We start from the raw sequence: 19,540 nt of genomic DNA, 5'->3' as shown, positions 1-19,540 counted from the left end.
ATTAAAAGACGAGATAGCTAAAATATCTCGGTCCTGTCCACGAAGTTCCAGGCCATTTGTATCTGTTAAGCTGGTGTTAGGGTGTGTTGAGACGAGTCTCTATGAAATCAGTGGCCTTGGTCACAGATTGTATTTAATCATTTATGCATAAGGGGAGATAACACAGAATATTCCATTATTTAGGTAAAAAACACAAAGGAAACAGTACATGACGTTCTTCATTACGGCACCTGATGTGTCGTAAGACGACGGGCAAGGTCATGCAACTTGCAAAAGGGAAGAAGAGTTTTTCCAAGACATAGCAGCATAAGTTCAATTTTTTTCGGTTTCCAAATGTCGAGAATTATTTAAAGTGAACAGCCAATAGGACAAGGCGCTTCGATTACCTGTCCCATCCGCACGACTAGACACTTTTTCTATATAAGCCTATCGACCTGCAACACTATCGAGTTATCGAGCAAGCGTCTACTTCACTGAGCCACCACGGCTTCCTTCAATCTGTTCGAGCTGTCCTTTATGAAGATATGAAATGTGACTTACCGTTACAATTTTTACAGGAATATTTACAGTATAATAAATTATATCTCGGGTTCGACTCGCAATATCCAACTTTAGCCCAACTGGCACACTCTGGGTTCTTATCGAAACAATCAACTACAAAGAAAAAAAAAGACTCTGGATAACGCTGTCTGTATGAGCACGTGAAACGTTGGGTTAATAAATAATGAAATAGTTTACATCTATGCACATGCATAGTGCTTTTCCTTTTTTCGCCGGAAAGAATCCGTTCAGAGGAGCAAAAACAGGCCCGTGAAAGTTAAACGGCCACTTCAAGAATTCTCCCTTCGCCTCGAAGAGACATCTCTGCAATCGACCCTTCCCTCAATCAGAAATTTTCTAGATACACCCCTGGAGTCGTCAAACCCAGTGGCAAAGTGGAATCAAGTATATCTATAGCTTACCAGATGGTGTTAGAGTAGTGCCGACTCCCGTTCCGGTATCAGGCGAATCTCGACATTTCCTACAGGACAGTCGACAATGAGATGTCATCCACTCCGGGTTGATCTCACAATGTCCGCTGTCAGCCCAGATCTTACATTCTATATCGTTATGGGAATTACTACAGCTTCCTGAAATGGACAATATTTTCTTATTTTGGGGGGATTTGTGTGGATTTATGCACCATATTTGCTTATATGCATATATCTTGCAGCTACAAAAGTGCATAAATGGACCGGTCTGGCGATCTGTTTGATAACAATGTCCATGCATCGATATCAATTAAGTAAAATCCAACTTTCCAAAAGAGTATAACATTTCATTTGAATTCTCAATAAGCACTTAAAAACGTCCAACACTATTACGTGTTCATATTTATCTTTTAGAAGGTGTGGTACAAAAACGATACCCAAGATAAGCCTACGTCATAAAGAAAACCGATGGAAATTGATTTAAATGACAATGCCTGGGGATAAGCATTTGTCACTAAAATTCGACAGAAAACAAAAAACAAAATATAAAAGAGAATTGAATAGGTCTACCCACCAGCAAATCCCTCGGTAGTAGTCGGTGGTCGAGGTGTTGATTTGGTAGTGGGTCCATCTGTCCTGCCAGTTGGTGGCATGGTTCTATCAGTGGGTCGGTCTGTCACCGGTTTGTTGTCCGGTTTACATTGTTTACAGGCCTTCGCACAATTATCCTTCATCCATACTGGATTCTTCTCGCACTCATTTTCCTCCGCCCAAATCGCACACTGCATACTGTCGTACAGATTCTTACATTCTCCTGAAAAGATATGAATGAATGAATGAATGAATGAATGAATGAATGAATGAATGAATGAATGAATGAATGAATGAATGAATGAATGAATGAATGAATGAATGAATGAATGAATGAATGACGATTATCGTAACGCAAGTTTGTGGTGAAGATTTTTTGTTCTTCAGTTATTTGAATGATAGTATAAAACGTTTGTAGTCTGTAGTATTGAACGACATTTAAAAAAGAGTTACGTCCCTTAGACCATCGCTGGTTATTATTATACAGTTTAATAATGGTACGGTTTCCGTCGGTGTAACTTTGACTTACCATCATTGCATTTGCCACACGATTTTCTACAGTTGGGTCCCATCCATACCGGGTTAGCGGTGCATTCCCCGGACGCAGCCCAAGCCTGACATTGGCTGGTGTCATAGTTGTCTTCACAACTACCTACAAGCAAAACAAAAATATCTTTTTAATTGGGATGAGGCGGGGTGCGGTAGGGGTGAACTGGGAATAAAGATTGTAACATTGCATTGAAAACAACGTTACAAAAGCACAGGCACAGAACGTTAAAATTTATAGTTCTAAAAAATTGTGTGTTAATAAGGTTATTTCCTTCCTAAAAGTGAGAAACTGCTCTAATTTGTATTAAATTGTTTTGTCCATCTCCCGCCATCTTGGAATATATATTATATATGTAAAAATGCTAATATGCTGAAGGGCGTTTGTTAATAAACTATAAACATCAGGTGGAAGAGTGTTTGGGGTTTGTGGTATTATTTGAAACGACCGCACTCATAAGGAATAGCTCTAGTTGATTTTGACCACATTGTAAGCCATTGATCAAAAACATCAAGGACATTAAAAAACTACCGAGTTGGACATATTTTCCTTATAATTTCAAGAAATGAAACAAAACAAGATCCTTTTTTATCAATCTGAAAAACTTTCTTATCATTTCACGAGTGCGCATGTTTCAATTTATTTTTGAAAAAGTCGTTTATTTGAAGGCTCATATTGCTTAGTGTCGATTTCTATACTTTTCTATGACTTAATAATCTTTCGTGCTCTGACATGTTACTTATAGAATTTATGGAGTATTTTTTGAAACGAGATCAAGTGTAAATAGTTCCATTTTTTCGATCTCAAAGCACAGTTTATAACAAATTCAATTTTATGTGGAGATAAAGCTAATGGCTTATCTAATAGTGAGATTTCTGAAGTAATCTAAGTTTACCGGTGCAGCACTCTGTAGAAAATATTGATGTTTCAATTTGAGAAAGCGACAATAAGATTGACTTGTACCTAGACGTTCAATTTCTATCAAGTGATACAGCTATTTTGATGGCCATATAAATTAAGTTCTAGCATTTAAAGCGAATGTAAAAAGAGATTTTCTAAAATTTTTATGTGTATCGTGACACTGATAGCATCAATTTACACCATTTTAATTTTCAACCAGACGTCAGTGGTTCCTGCAATTCCAATGAAACTAAATATCTGATGACGTCACTAATCGTAAAATTTGTTTAATAGCATTAGATCCCTTTGATAAATCGACTTAGTAATTAAGTAATTAGACGTCTATATGCCTTTAGATTCTCTCAGGTGCAAAATACCTTTCAAGGTAGGACAAAAGTTCAAACATTCTCTTTATTTGGTTTGATAGATGGTTTAGGTGTCTAAAATGAGATTTTTCTCTTTTACTGTCTTGTGAGATTTACTTTGTTCTAAAATAAGATTCTCCTGCATTTTCTGATTCAGTTTGTTCTCCTAAATTTTCCTTTTTTGTATAAATAAATCTATTTTCTCTTTCTAAAGCAGAAAGCCATATTTCAAGTGGTTTGGCGATTCATTTGGAAAAATAATTATCTTAAAAATGGGTAAGAGAAAACATATATAATACACGTCAAATAAGTGATGATTAATAAAATTCATAAAATGTCTCTTTTTTGGGTCTGTTTTTATAAGTTTATTTTCTGATGCTCAAACAAGAAAGCTATACATCAACTAGGCTGGGGCCGCTTTAAGAGGTGGGGTGGGGCCTGTGGGCTAGGTTCAACCAGTAGTTAAAGAGCTTTCGCAAGTAATTGTAATAAAATTGTCTTCATTATTCCAAGCAACAACAAAAAGCAGGACATTAAACTTCATTTTACTTCACTTATGATTTAAATACCAAAATTTAGAAACGATATTTTTCTTATCATCCATCAAAATTAAACTGCTCGGAAAATTTGAAATTGCCTTATTACTGATGGATTATGCAAAAATAGTCTCAAAAATATCACGTAATAAAGCACTTTACTGATAATACCACACGATATCCGTCAAATCGAGAGCCAGAAAAACTGCATAAACTAGTGATTACATTCTAGATAGTTGAGAAAAAAACCTTTTTTTTTCATCTTGGTATTTGATTTTTAGATTTGCAGAGTAAGATTCGACGTAAATTCAATGTTTTCTCTTTTATTTATTTTATGCAGATCAGATTCGGCCCGCACCCTTACCTACGCTTCTGCCTCGTTTTGCAATGGTTTCGCAATGGAACACAGAGAAGGGTTTCTAAGGGTTTGCACAATTGCCCCTGACCCTCCCTTAGAAGCAATGACATCTGCAATTGAACTTGTTATATAATTTTGGAAACTTTGTGAAATTTCTAGTCTATACCGCTTGATCAAAATTCAAGCAAGTCTGGTGCGAACTGAATAGCGGAACCTCAAAGACAACTTTGCATTCAGTTACTGGCGAATGCTATCGCGACTTGTGACCTTTGACCTTTGAGACAAGGGAGATAACTTACCATCACCATCTCCGTCACCGTCGCCATCTTCTTTAGGCGGAGTTATATCAGCATCACACAGACGACATGACTTTCGGCAGTTTTTAGGCATCCAAATTTTATTGATGTTACATTCGGCTTCTAGAGCCCATTTATCACACTCTTCTTCGTCCTCGTGGGTATTGTTACAATTTACTGTCAATATTTAAAAAATATTAACGTTTCGCTAGTATTCAATCAGGGCCATTTTAAAACTCAATGATGAGAAATTTTAACTGGGAAAGGAGGTAGTTAGGCTAGCCCCATGTCTGCCCCTGGGAAGCAAAGCTACCGTTGCTAGTAAGATACATGACTTTAATACTCTGGTGGATTCAGAACTCCTTTCAGAGAGTCCACATGTACACTGTGATTGGGCTTGTCGATTCGCCATCCAATTTAGAGAGTCCACATAGCTAAAATAGTGTCTAATGCATACATACCTTCTGGTTTTATCAGATCATCGTCCTTCGAATCACAGAAATTACAGGCCCTTTTACAATTTCTTTTCATCCATAACCGGTTGGTTACACAGTCGCCATTTTCTTTCCAACTAGTACATTTGTCACTAGGGAATACGTCACTACATGTGCCTGTGGGGAAAAAATTAAGTTTATACATTCAGATGACGGATGCCTGTGGGGAAGACAATAAAATATGGAATAAATTGATGTTGGTGCCTGTGGCATTGCATTGATAGCATGCTTACTCTTCCATGCATTTAAAAACACCCTTTACCATTTGACCAAAATCCCCCCCCCCCCTAAAATAAATGATTCATGTTCAGATCGTAGCCAAGGAATTTTTTCCGCAATGTCTGTCCAGAAAGAATAAAAGAGCTCTTCATTTAGAAGTCTGAAAAAGTCCTGTGACGTCTTCTGCTGCGAGTGCCATGGCGGAATTTTTATGAACTGTTTTTAAAATGAAAAGTGTTCTCGCTGTTTTGAAGATATTTGTTCCGGAATTGACATTTGTCGGTGTTTTCGGGAATCGCTGAACGTTTGTGACTAAATCTAGATGGTTGTGGAACGTAAATAGGTCAGCGATCAGTTGTGATCGAAATTACACGTGCTGTCAAGTGTGTCAAGATGTCAGTGGAAAAATGGCGGCTTTTTATATAAGCCGAGAAGAAGGCCACCTGATCTTCGTTTGACATTTCTAGATAAAGTCCTTTAGGCAATGATTTTCCTGTGAGTGTGACAGTTAACTTTGAATATTGAATTGAAAAAGAAGATGACAATTCTTGCTTGAAAAACAATCCTTGAACTTTCTGAAAGGACAAAATTTGTGTCAACTGACAGACAGCGTTATGGAGAGCAATCATCGCCAAAATGGTGAGTACTAATTTTCAATTTTGATTTTTGTTGTAAATAAAGAAGGTAAAATGTTGTTATATTTACACCCAACCCCCTAACCCCATGCCTTCCCCATTCCCTGGGTTTATGTATGTAAAAAAGGGCAAGCGTGGCGGAGCGGAGTCCACCAAAAATTAGTCTATGAGTAAAAAAAATGAGACCTGGCGGAAATGATAAATTCAAGGATTTATATTAATAAAGTGATATTTTTGATTGAAAATTGTTATAATATTAGTGTCATGGACGTTACTCCGTCACGCTTGCTTGGGATCACTTGGGTCTAGCACCCCTCCCCCCCTTTTATTTCCTACAAAAAGTGTGGTTTTTAGTCTTTAATTATGCGGAAATACAAGAAAACTTTTACCTCTCCCCACACAAACTTTTCAGGGTCCAGAAGAACCCAGAAGTGGAGCCCTTTTTCACCAAAATCGCTCAGGTAAGTTGATGTCCCGTTGTTCTAGGTAAGTAGGCTGCAGCCCTGTCCTTGCTGCCCTCCCTGGTTCTACCACTCACAAGTGGTTCTCTTGGCTTACTCAAAGCTACAAGATTCTCTTCACGTCTACCTCACCGATTGTGTCGGCTGTTTCAACAATTCTCGACAGATTCTTTAAAGCCGATTATGTTTAACACCCCTACCAGAACTTTCACGGTAGACGGGTTTGCTTTTGGAATTATTGATAGCCGTTTTGATTGCGGCTTCTTTCAACGATTTGAGCTTCAATTTTTGCCGCGACTTGGATAAGTATATCAGCTTTCAATTAGGATTAAACAAATGGAATGTTATTTGGTTCTGCAGAAATATTGTTTCATCAATTTCATTGCAATTTGTGATCAGTCTTCACTTGCGAGTTTCAACATTTTCAGCGTCGCAAGATCAGGCTTCACTCTTCTCGAAATCAATGCTGGGGTTTCATATTGATAAAGCAGTTTGCAGAAAAGTAGGACGTAAAACTCCATTCATTTTCATTTCATTTTGATAAAGCACTAAATGGATTGTTTCATCAATATTTCGACTTCCATCGAAATTAGTGTTTTAGTCATCGTTACTCGACAAGGTTTCTATCTACTCGACATTATTGCTAAGGTTTCATCAAGGACACGAAAGCTAACTAAAGAGATAGTTCATCAATATTTCGATTCCATTGAAATAAGTATTTTAGTCTTCACTTTCGAGTTTCAACATTGTTATCGTTCCTCGATAGCTTCGACTACTTTGCTTGGATTCCACAAGGACACGAAAACGAACTGAAGAGATTCTTTTCATCACATCATCTTTCTACTTAATCGACGATTCGATTTCATTTCTTGCCACTACCATGAATATAATATTTCAAGGCAACATCATCATCGTCGCACAATCAAGGCTTCGTTGTGCATCATCAAACGATGATTATCGGAAAAAAATACATTCTACCAATTAACACACTTGTAAATACCTAAGAATAATTAAACACTAAAAACCACACCACACCTAATCACTTATTTATCCAGTTATTTTCCATCCTGCCCCCAACCCCTTCCCCACCCACTCCTTCCTTACGAATTGTCCGTCAGTCAACTAGTTTTGATTCTGAAACTACTCATACTATTGCCTAATGGCGTTCAAACGTTGATCCACCGTTCAAATGTACTACTTTTATTTTATACCAACTACCACGAGGAAAACATTTTGGATCCGAACAGCCAATTGGAATCATGAAAAGGCATTTGTTTCGATTCCAGCACTATTTGCGCCATGTAAAGAATAGCAAACCTACGTGTACATTACAGTTTATATGTATACAGCCTTATAGTATTGAATACATACTGACCTATCTTCCAATCTTGGGGTATTAAATCTGTAAACATCCCCAACCACTGCCACGCCCAGGTCGTAAAATGATTTTCTGAAATATAATACAGCATTTATATTTTTAAATTATAGTCAAAATACCTCTTAGACCATATTCTCGAAATCTGAAAGAATTTAGATTAAAAAAGATCGAATCTTATTGGTTAATTAAACCATATTTCAGTGATTAACCAATCAGATGAAGACAATTTGAAACCAGTATATTATGTAATTGAAGTTTTATTGAATAAGGTCTAGATAATTTTGAGGAAACTTACTACTGCAGCCAAGCAGTTATTCTAGGATAAATTTAGATTGTAAATTCATTTGGTAAAACGAACCCCAGAAAATTAATTTAGGGAAGACATACCTTCATATCGTTGGTAGTTGACCCCACATAATCTACAGGCTTTACGACAGTTTAGGTTCATATACTGGGGATTTCTCTCGCACTCTCCATAGTTAGCCCACACATTACATGGCCAGTCGTCAAATAGGTTGACACACGTATCTAAAAATAGAAATAAAGCGATCCAGTCGTCTAGGTATTATAGGGCCATGTATATTTACCACGACCAAACCAGACGAGCAAAATGCAAAATGCAAATAAGTTGACATACGTATAGGGATCTAGTGGTCTAGGTATAATTTTATTATGGAGCATTGACTATTTACCACGGCCATTGTCACTGTATTAGTTTATGAATACTATAAGAAGTAGCCCACACAGTACATGGCTAGTTAAGTCGTCAAATTGGTTGACTAAAGTGTCTGATTAGAAATAAAGGGATCTCGTCGTCTAGATATAACTATATAGAGCAAACACTATTTACCACGGTGTGGAATATGTATCAACTATAGAGCAAAGGCTATTTACCACGTCTTTAAATATGTATCTACTGGAGAGCAATGGCTATTTACCACGGTGTGGAATATGTATCAACTAGAGAGCAAAGGCTATTTACCACGTTTTTAAATATGTATCTACTGGAGAGCAATGGCTCTTTACCACGGTGTGGAATATGTATCAACTAGAGAGCAAAGGCTATTTACCACGTTTTTAAATATGTATCTTCTGGAGAGCAATGGCTATTTACCACGGTGTGGAATATGTATCAACTTAGAGAGCAAAGGCTATTTAGCACGTTTTTAAATATGTATCTACTGGAGAGCAATGGCTATTTACCACGGTGTGGAATATGTATTTGCTAGAGAGCAATAGCTATTTACCACGGTGTGGAATATGTATCTACTAGGCCCTATTAAGAAATGGCTACTTTCTCTTCCTTGTTTTCTCGTATTTTTCTGTCTATTGTAATCCAACAAATCTTCTACCACAATCGCATTTTATTGACGGCATTTTCAACTAATCAAATCTTGTTGCAGGAACCATGGAACGCGGACGGTGCCGATAGAAGCTTAAAGTTTTTTCGATAATTTAGTGTTAGAAAACTCTTAAGGTCTCTTTCTATTCGTAATCATGTTTTAAATTTCAATCTAGCTGAAATCAATCTATAAAATGATAACATAGACAAAAAAAACTAGAAATTATTTCTTCGACCAGTGACAAAAAAAAGCAAAAAAGAGAAAATATATGATGACAATTTCCTAAAAAACAATATAATAAATTGTTTTTAAATCTATTTGTCAAATTGTCGTTTAGCTTATATTATTTCAAATCATTGTCCAAATTGAAAAAAATAATAATTCTGTATTTCTGTTTTTAGTCTTTGGCAAATGAGTTTATTCCTCAACTATGGAACATATAATTTTTAAGGCGCAAATAATATTGTCACAAATTCCAAATGGAGTTTTACGCCCTAATCTTCTGAACTCTCTAAGGCCCCTCTAGTCGGTGTATTAATGAATTCGCAAATGATCTCATGTGATAATGCATATTTCGCGATTAGTGACGTCATCAAACACTTAGTTTTAGTGGAATTACAGGAACTACAGACGTCTGATTGAAAATTTGGGATGGTGCAAATTGATGCTATCAGTGTCCCCGATACTCATACAAAATTTCGAAAACCTTTTTACAATGCCTTTAATGCCTTATTTTAATTACCTATAAACCTGTTATGAATTGCAATGGAGTTTTACGCCCACATTGTCTTGGTGGACAAATGAATTTAACAAACAAAAAGATTAAATATCTCTTGAGCTCTACTAACTTGTAATTAGTTCCATTAATTGTCTGTACGACTGAAAATTACACTAGGGAATTGTTTTTAAATCAAGAAACGGGTCGTCAAAAAAAAAAATGAATCGATTTGGTCGTCTTAATTGTGCACTTTTTAAGGTTATCTTCACTATGTCAAGATATTATGAACCTCGTCTAATACATTGACTGTAATATCACCTTTCTAATATCAAATCATCACAATGTCAAGCTATTATGAACTTCATCTTATACCTTGACTGTAATATCACATTTCTAATATCAAATCATCACAATGTCAAGCTATTATGACTTCGTCTAATACCTTGACTGTAATATCACCTTTCTAATATCAAATCATCACAATGTCAAGCTATTATGAACTTCATCTTATACCTTGACTGTAATATCACCTTTCTAATATCAAATCATCACAATGTCAAGCTATTATGAACTTCATCTTATACCTTGACTGTAATAGTCACCTTTCTTTTATCACGGAATAGAATTTTACCCATAAACCTATTTTTAAGGTTTGAATGTAAATCTCAATGTTCGCTTCGTTTCTTTTCATTATTTGTGATTTTCATAAGGAAGGAAACCCTAACCAATAATTTGTCATTTTTCGCAGCCACTCTCTTTCAATGTTGGGTTCCTACACCTATCAATCGAGATGATCAAAGAAAACAGATAAATATATTATAAATGTTACAAAACGGTCCCATGTATATGATATTTCTGGATGAGTTTTTGGCATATCCATGGCCTAAAGCACCTCGTTATGTAAGAATCATATCAAAACAAGTATATCAAAAATGTTACAAAGCGATCTAATATCACACAGTTCTTCATGGGTTATTGTCAGTCTAATCTCTTATTGATCAAATTGGATCCAGTTTCAGTCTGTATTCAGCGATAAATAATTCACAAGTCTCCAGTTTATGTCGTCTGCTTGCATCAAATTTCCCGCCATTAACCACAGGCCTACACGTAAATGTCAAACATTTGTGGTTTGAAAATGAAAATGAAAAAATAAAACATGACGAATGAAAATCCCTTACATTTTTAATGTTAATTTTTCATTAATTGCGATGAATTTACAATGCATTCTAACTCTTCCGGTTTCACGAGGCTCCATTTTATGTTGTCGTCTGTCCCAGATGCTTTTCAAATTTTTATCATTTAACACAGCCGGTGTCACTCTACCCCCCACCCCTCACGCCCTCAACTCATGAGAAATTGTGTGGCCCCTGCTCGCTCCTCTCACTTAATGTTTCCTAGAAACGCAACGGCGCTCACGTAAAGATCAAAGCGTAGATGTTAAGGAAAAAAAAAACGCATTAACATTATTTTCAAAAAAGAATATTTTTTACTATTGGCGAGCCGAAATCTCAGACCACTCGTAGAGACGCCGAGAGAAAAAAAACCTCTTAAACGAGAATCAACCAAATATCGTGAGTTTCAGACAAAATCGGATTCAAATCCCGTGGCTTTCATGCCGAATATGGAAGAAAACTTTCAAAATCCCACTTTCGCTTGTCGCCATTGAAATGTCAGGTGGCACCCAATCAAAAGATGAGTGCGTCGTCTCGAAAAATGAGTTCAATAAAAAATACCAATTAACCGTTTTTAGTTACGTAAACGTCCTGAAGGGGATGGTGAAACCTTTCTGAGGCGAGGCCAGAGGCCATTCGAAGCCAACGGATTTCAGATGGCCTTAAATGAGTTTTGAACATTTAGAGGGCTTAATTTTCACTTAAAAAATGATAACTTTAACAGTATCGAGGCGGAGGGGGTCATGGCTCAATGGCCCACCCCCTAAATACACCGCTGGTTTCACTTTAAAACATTATTTTCAATTCACCTAGCGTGATCTGCTCTTTACTTGAGACAGACATGAATTAATTTTCATGATTTCGCTTCATGTCCCTTGAAGATATTTACATTTATAGGTTAAAAAGCAAGTAAAAAACATTACAACAAACCTATTTTTCGTCTCCCTGAATTATTTTTATTACACGCAACCAGTACGCAATAATAGCCTTGCAAGTTTTGTTCTGATTGTCCCTTTTGCCCTACTATTTCAATAATAGCGGCACGAAGAAAGATATTCAAGGAACAAACGGAGAAATCTAGGCCAAACTAAATTTAGGCCCCCAAATAGCTCTCTCCGCCCACTTCTTGACCACGAAATTTTCAAAAAATAATTATGATCCAACTTTTACATACACAAGCTAGAAGATATTTTTTGAATCTTTGATAAAGATTACGTACCGTCCTTTTCTTGTGGTCTGTTGGAATCTTCCTGACAATCGGAGGTACCATCCGGACAGATACATTTACAATTCTGATCTACATAGCCGCCATCTTTACACGTAATTGTTTTGGGACAAAATTCTGGAAAAAATAGTGATCCAAGTTTATATGTTAGAAACCGCTTGGCAGTGAAGTTTCTTTGCTTTCGCATGATTTTAAATGGAACAATGGGCCAGAAAAGAGACCAGACTTTCACACACCGACCAAGATTATAACCAACAACCTCCTTTTTCTCGACGTAACTATGCAAATGACGTCATGTAAAGATTCGACGCTCTAACCAACTGCGCTACAGCTCGTTCTCAATGCACACAAATATAAAGTTGTCTAATATCATATTGCCCCATATGTGAACAAATGATCTTGAATCCTTACCACCACAGTTATACATATCGTTGACAGCTTTCACGTCGGAGAAAGCTAACTCTTTTAGAAACACTCTTCCAATTTCTTCTTCTCGTGACGGAAACTTGGCCTCTATAGTCTTTGCGCTACCATCTTTCGAAAACGCCTGAAACAGAATTGAAATTTATAAAAAAAACATTGGCAAAGAAAGTTTTTTGCAGAGAGAGAAGTGTTTGTTAATTGATAACAATGTAACTTGTATTGTAAATTGTCGAAACGTTGATTTCTTTTAGTAATTAATAGCAATGTAAATGGTTGAAACGATGCGCGCTATAACACCCATGAATAGTATGCCATATAATCTGGCGATGCCAATGTAAATTATTGAAACGTTGAATATTTATGTCACTAAATCGTTATATTTCTGAGACCCATATACGTAATTTGATATATGTATATAAAATATTTAACTTCAAGGTCGTCTCGTCTTTTAAGAGGCCTATCTCTTATAATGTTTCGTTCCCACTTGCGATTTTAAGATCTACAGCAAGTAAATATCCCTGGACAAATGGAAATCCGACATAAAATTGATTTCCATGGCCCTTCTCTTGGATTCTACAGGTCTTCTGTTCGAAGGCAATACAGTGGGGTCTGACTCCGTGCACCTTCACTGAAATAAGGAAGTTAATGCTTCGGTCCTTCCCTTTGGTTCTACGTGCTACATGTCATGTACACTCGGCAGTTCGATTGCAAAACAGTGGGGTCTGACGCCTTGCACCTTCACTAAAATAAGGAAGTTAATGCTTCGGTCCTTCCCTTTGGTTCTAAGTGCTACATGTCGTGTACACTCGGCAGTTCGATTGCAAAACAGTGGGGTCTGACGCCTTGCACCTTAACTAAAATAAGGAAGTTAATGCTTCGGTCCTTCCCTTTGGTTCTAAGTGCTACATGTCATGTACACTCGGCAGTTCGATTGCAAAACAGTGGGGTCTGACGCCTTGCACCTTAACTAAAATAAGGAAGTTAATGCTTCGGTCCTTCCCTTTGGTTCTACGTGCTACATGTCGTGTACACTCGGCAGTTCGATTGCAAAACAGTGGGGTCTGACGCCGTGCACCTTCACTGAAATAAGGAAGTTAATGCTTCGGTCCTTCCCTTTGGTTCTACGTGCTACATGTCATGTACACTCGGCAGTTCGATTGCAAAACAGTGGGGTCTGACGCCTTGCACCTTAACTAAAATAAGGAAGTTAATGCTTCGGTCCTTCCCTTTGGTTCTACGTGCTACATGTCGTGTACACTCGGCAGTTCGATTGCAAAACAGTGGCGTCTGACGCCTTGCACCTTCACTGAAATAAGGAAGTTAATGCTTCGGTCCTTCCCTTTGGTTCTACGTGATACATGTCATGTACACTCGGCAGTTCGATTGCAAAACAGCGGCGTCTGACGCCTTGCACCTTAAAGATATGTTAAAATAAGAAGGGCTCTACGTGCTTAAGGACTTGTACTTTAAAGATCCTCACAAATAAAAGTAATTAATCGAATGCTTCAATCCTGGCAAATCTTCCTCATTGCGCACTGCATGACGCCATCCTAGTTCGTTATTTGAAAACAGGTTGTGATATAACACTCTATATCTTTTCTGTCTTTCTCGCCAAGGGGCATTTTTAAAATGTCGACCAACTGTCGTTTCATCATAATAATTTTGTATTCTTTGGAATTGTCTTCGATAAAAGCTCAACGGAATACAAGCAGGATTTCTTCATTTTTTAAGTCTACGATAGAAAATGTCAAGTTTTTTTTTATCTTGCTGACTTCTGCACTTAGATTTAAGTACGATGATGTAACATTCGACTCCAAACGGCCTCCGTGAAAGTTTCGCTAGCGCACTGCAACAGATTCAGCTTTACGGAAACTGCCGAGGATTGCCGAACGATTTACCGTAATACCAAAATGCATAGCGGATGAATATTCATATTCAACCTCCACATAACATTGTCCCCAAACATGTTACACTCATGAAGAGCTTTACTCACAGAGCCATTGAACAGTGAGTACTTTCCTCTTATTAGCATATCATGAATATTAATGAATCTTACCGTAATACCATAATGCATGACGGATGAATATTCATATTCAACCTCCACATCAGATTGTCCCAAACCCGGGACACGGGAGAGCTTTACTAACAGAGCCATTGTGCAGTGAGTGCTTTCCTCTTATTAGCATATCATGAATATTAGTGAAGCTTACCGTAATACCATAATGCATGACGGATGAATATTCATATTCAACATTATCGGTCCTGACTCGAGCTGGGGAGTATTTGTTGAACCAGACTCTCATCTGGGGTTCCACGTTGTGGTACAGGATTTTGATGTAGTCGTCTCGGGTAGGAAGCTGATGTTCGTGCACTAATCCTATCGCGTGACCCACTTCGTGAAGGTATAATCCTTTCTGAAATACATAAATTTGAATTAATTTGCATAAATTTGCATAGGTATTAGTGAAAATAAATTTAGTAATTGAACTTTTCAATACAACCAGTACATAATATCATGTAGCCAATAGGAAAGCAGATATGTGGGAGAGCCCAATCAAAGGTTAAAAAATGTCAAATAAATGACCGACTTTTTTGATGGACAATGATGAATCATTTCACTTACATATCTACATCCGGGGTTTTCTAAATTTAAAACTTGATATCCACCGACCATTCCGAGCTGAGAGTTGCATCTGAAATTTAGGACAATCTCATCAATGCACGTTCATTACTATACTATACACGTGCATGTTTTAGTTGACAGTTTTTCCGTTATCCACATTACTCAGGTGAAGTGTCTATTTTGTATTCTTCAATACGCACGCCAGACTTTTTCGTAATTTATGCGTATCTGAATCTCTAATTTATGCACGTGCTTTGACCTAGTTAAATCTTACCCTTCGCCATTCTGGAACAGGAGAACATTTCTATCAGTTTTTGTCGCCTTTCTAAATCTGAGACACGTGTATCTCTCCCATTCTGTCATAGCTTGTCTCATCATGTATTGTTCTTTTTCATCTGGAGTGAAGCAAAGTTCAAAGGTTATATATGCAACGTTTCGACGCATCCCTCTATCACATAGGTCTTACAGCTTCAGTGTATTCTACATCATACTAAATAGAAACGTTTCTATGTATCCATCCATCGCCTGGCGGTATATAATATCAGAGCTTACTCGGTCAAACTATATAGCAGCCTGAGGAACTATTTATAAAATTGAAGGTGAGAAAAAGTGAAAATGAAATGTGCCGAAACTTATACGTTTCGCTTTGAAGCTTCGGCACTCAGCGTATAGCAGTTATCAGTTACTGAATATTTTCTCACAGGTGTACCCTCTATGAGAACGGGGAAGATGTGGAACACCTGAATGTCGTAAGACCACTGTTGAATTTGCGGTTTAAACTAAGTGGGAGTGCTTCTTTAAAGACAGACAAAGCAGATCATTCTTACCAAAATGTCGTGAGGCAAATTTATAAGGTACTTCGTTATTAGCCCATCTTAGAGCAGGATCCTTGACTGCTTTTCTCTTCGTTCTGGTTTCACTTCCGGTGTCTGGGGTTGAAGGATCACCCATCATGATGTCGCTGAAATAATTGAATAAATGACAATTTAACCTTGTGGATTCTCTGAAGTAGATGCCATAATGACAAACCTAAAATACCACATAAACTCTATGTGGACTCTCTGAAAGAGATGCTGAGTTGACAAACCTTAATACCAAACAACATTTTTAGCTCTGTGGACTCTCCGATAGGGTACCGATTTGACAAACCAAATAAACATTAGTATGTACTATAATGGCAAGTACGGATCTTGAAGCCCATAGAATAATAGCCATTAATATAGTACTTAGAATTTATTACGAAAATGATGGTTATACCATCTTAAAAAGTACAATCAAAATATAGAAATAGCACATAAAATCGTAATTCTCTGCGTGGATGATTCATTTGTGTATCAAGTATTCAGGAAAAGCACGACGTGGGGCCAAATAATCACTTCCAATTATCAAAAAGTTATTTTAAAAAGAGACAAGATCGTGAGCTACCATTAGAACACAGCATTAAGGTGATGTTTCTTCTGTTGAGTCAGAATGATACAACATTTCCATGCAATAGATACTTGTCTATGCTTTTTGTATCGCATACTGGAATTAAGTTTCTTTTCGATCTCGCCCTTATGTTAAAAGAAATCACTTGGCGTCATAATGTCAAAGTTTTCCCTAAAAACGCTCGATCACTTGATCCTGTGCAATGTGACGTTGAAATAACGTATAGAAGCTCCCGACTATTTGTTTTTTTCACGATATCGGACCGACTTTTAAGATTACTGTGTACAATCAAATCAAATCCGTTACAATTGCGGATCTTTTTCGTTTTCTGATAATTTTTTAGTCTTTCCGATACAATGTTGACAAAATATTTCTGGAAATTTATAAAGATCCGAAATTATAATTTAGTTTTAATTCGATTGGTTTAAACCCATGATCGTTTTGCAGTTTTTCTTTTGAATTGTCTTTTTCCAAACAAAAAAGATACGAAATTGTTATCTTATTTCAATAAGATTTCTTTTAAACGAATGATCGTCTTTCAGTTTTTCTTTTGAACTGTCTTGTGAAGCGAAACATTCATTACTGGATAATGGAGACTAGAAACGCTCAAACCACAGACCAAAGAGTATGTCGGTTAACAGCGATTGGAATATCTTTTAATGAGAAACTTGAATGTGGAAACAAAAGTATTGTTATTTGGTTGCATCATTTCTGATGATTAAAAGATTACTACCTCTTAGAATGGACATAACATTTGCAGTCTTAAACTTGGACAACAAGTGTATATATTCATCAGTTAGACTTAACCAGATTAATTGTCACCACTTCCGCATTTATTACTTATATGTCATGTAATATAGAGGTGAACGGACAAGGACTTATGGCGAACAGACCCAGGCGAACGGACCCAGGGCGAAGGTGTAATAGGACGAACGGACCCGATGCCAACCAGATGCGATGATTAATAATAGAATCTCTATATAACACGATATATCCATTAAACCATTTATCTATTTCAAAATTACTTAGTTTAATGGATGTATTGGATTATAGAGTGATTTTTTGGTTGAGACACCAGGTAAGTCCACTAATGAACAAAGACTCATTTTAACCCAAGTTTAGAAATCTCAAATTTTTGGCCAAACTAAGAGATATTCCTTGCAGGAAAACTTACTTGGAGGGCGGGGTATAAAGAGAAATGAACTGCTCCTGTGTTAAGACCATGTCCAATTCAGCGAGAATGTTATCCCCTGGCGATCTCATCTTCTGGGCAGCAACTGGATTATCAAAAAAGATATCAAAAATTTCTATAAAGATAATAAATTATTTTACATGGGTTAGAATTGGGGTCCAATACACGAAAGTAACATGGTCCTGTCTAACATTCATCCCATTCGGTCAATTATGCAATATTTCAAAGGTCCAATATTTCTTTTGCTATTTTTTCAATATTTTAAATGTCCAATAGGGATAAAATTTTGACTTGACTTTTGAAGAAAATATGCTGATTCTTACCGTCAACGCCTCCTAGCGTCTGGGTAATAATCTGATCAATTGTAAGATTGGTCTCTTTCTCGTCACCAAGGCGATGACGTAATGGCGGAGGGCGCTTTCTTTTGACTTCCGGTACGCCATTTACATTGGTAATACATAATACTATCTGAAAGAAATAAACGAAAAATTCTTTCACTTCGGCATTCCTTTAAATCCGTGGAATGAAAGTCAACCCATTGATCCAGTTTTAAAAGTTAGACTTGGTAAAGCAACGAAAAGAAAGGGGATCATTTCCTCTATACCCAGGCCCCATTCCGTATAAGTTTGCTGCTACAAGATGACAGTTGTTTTGACCATCGTAAAACCAGGACATTTATGGATAAGGGGCATGTCTTTTTTGACTTTATCCTGTTTCTGCCAAGTCTACCGGGTGATGGCATTTTTGGTTAGGTGCGCCATTTTGTTCTTACCAATCTTACTTTAGTCTCAGAAACTGGAATTTTTTTAGTTAAGCCAATCAGTAATAGTGTTCACAGCTCACCGTCGAAATTTGAGCCTTCAAATCAATGTGCGATTTATCCGCGTTTGAATGTTAAAATGACGACTCGTCTACCCTTTTAGTAGAAAAAACAAAGCCAGATCAAATGAGGCAAGTCTCTCCCACACGCCTGGAACCATGATATATATTGATAAAGGGCTTCTTTTTTAACCGAATCATCCGATTCCAAAGTGTCTCATTTTCAGGATTTAAAAGAATTTGATTAAGATTCCAATTTAAGTCTCCTGCCTATTTTAGATTTAAAAATTAAGTCACTTTCTGAATTGAAATGAAGCAGACGATCCAAGGTTGATTAAGATAATTGATTTTAAGTCAAACTGTTTGAAATATACTGCCATTTCGTAATCTCGTAACTCAATTAAGTCGAACATATCTAAGTTTAGAGCTATAATGTGTTTAAATGAAGATTTACCGCTTAATTTCAGAGCTTATTTTAGTCAATAAATTTGACACAGAATTCTATTTTGAAATCTGGTGACCCAGGAAAGTCAAATTTTAGTTTAGAGCTTAATATTTGTTTAATTAGGCTCTACATCTCATAGAACTTAATTTCAGAGCTTATTTTAGTCAATAAATTTGACAAAATTCAATATTGAAATATGGTGACCCAGGCAAATCAAATCTTTTAATTTAGAGCTTAATATTCGTTAAATTAAGCTTTACAGCCCATAGAGCTTAATTTTAGCCGTACTGATTTTCATTGTCTTAAACTAATTTTGAGTCAATAAATTTTGTAGAAGTCTTTTCTTTAGACTTTTACTTGTCAGTTTTCTCCTTGTGATTTGGTCTTTGCCTTTAGATTGT

At 36.7% G+C, this 19,540-nt stretch overlaps 1 protein-coding gene across 1 annotated transcript; it reads right to left on the bottom strand.

Annotated features, from left to right (window-relative positions):
* Positions 1-951: 951 nt before the first annotated feature.
* Positions 952-18,271, bottom strand: LOTGIDRAFT_109273 (hypothetical protein; the record flags this gene model as incomplete). The annotated part of the gene is made up of 14 exons (XM_009046233.1): positions 952-1,191; positions 1,652-1,785; positions 1,917-2,031; positions 4,536-4,741; positions 5,026-5,175; positions 8,139-8,279; positions 12,204-12,326; positions 12,621-12,756; positions 14,843-15,046; positions 15,256-15,325; positions 15,530-15,650; positions 16,083-16,174; positions 17,858-17,960; positions 18,199-18,271. Coding segments are annotated over 14 exons (1,908 nt in total), but the record flags the coding sequence as incomplete, so codon positions are not given.
* Positions 18,272-19,540: the final 1,269 nt, after the last annotated feature.

This window comes from Lottia gigantea (genome assembly GCF_000327385.1).
Source record: "Lottia gigantea unplaced genomic scaffold LOTGIsca_10, whole genome shotgun sequence".
NCBI classification, from domain to species: domain Eukaryota; kingdom Metazoa; phylum Mollusca; class Gastropoda; family Lottiidae; genus Lottia; species Lottia gigantea.
This window is presented reverse-complemented; position numbering and strand designations above follow the sequence as displayed.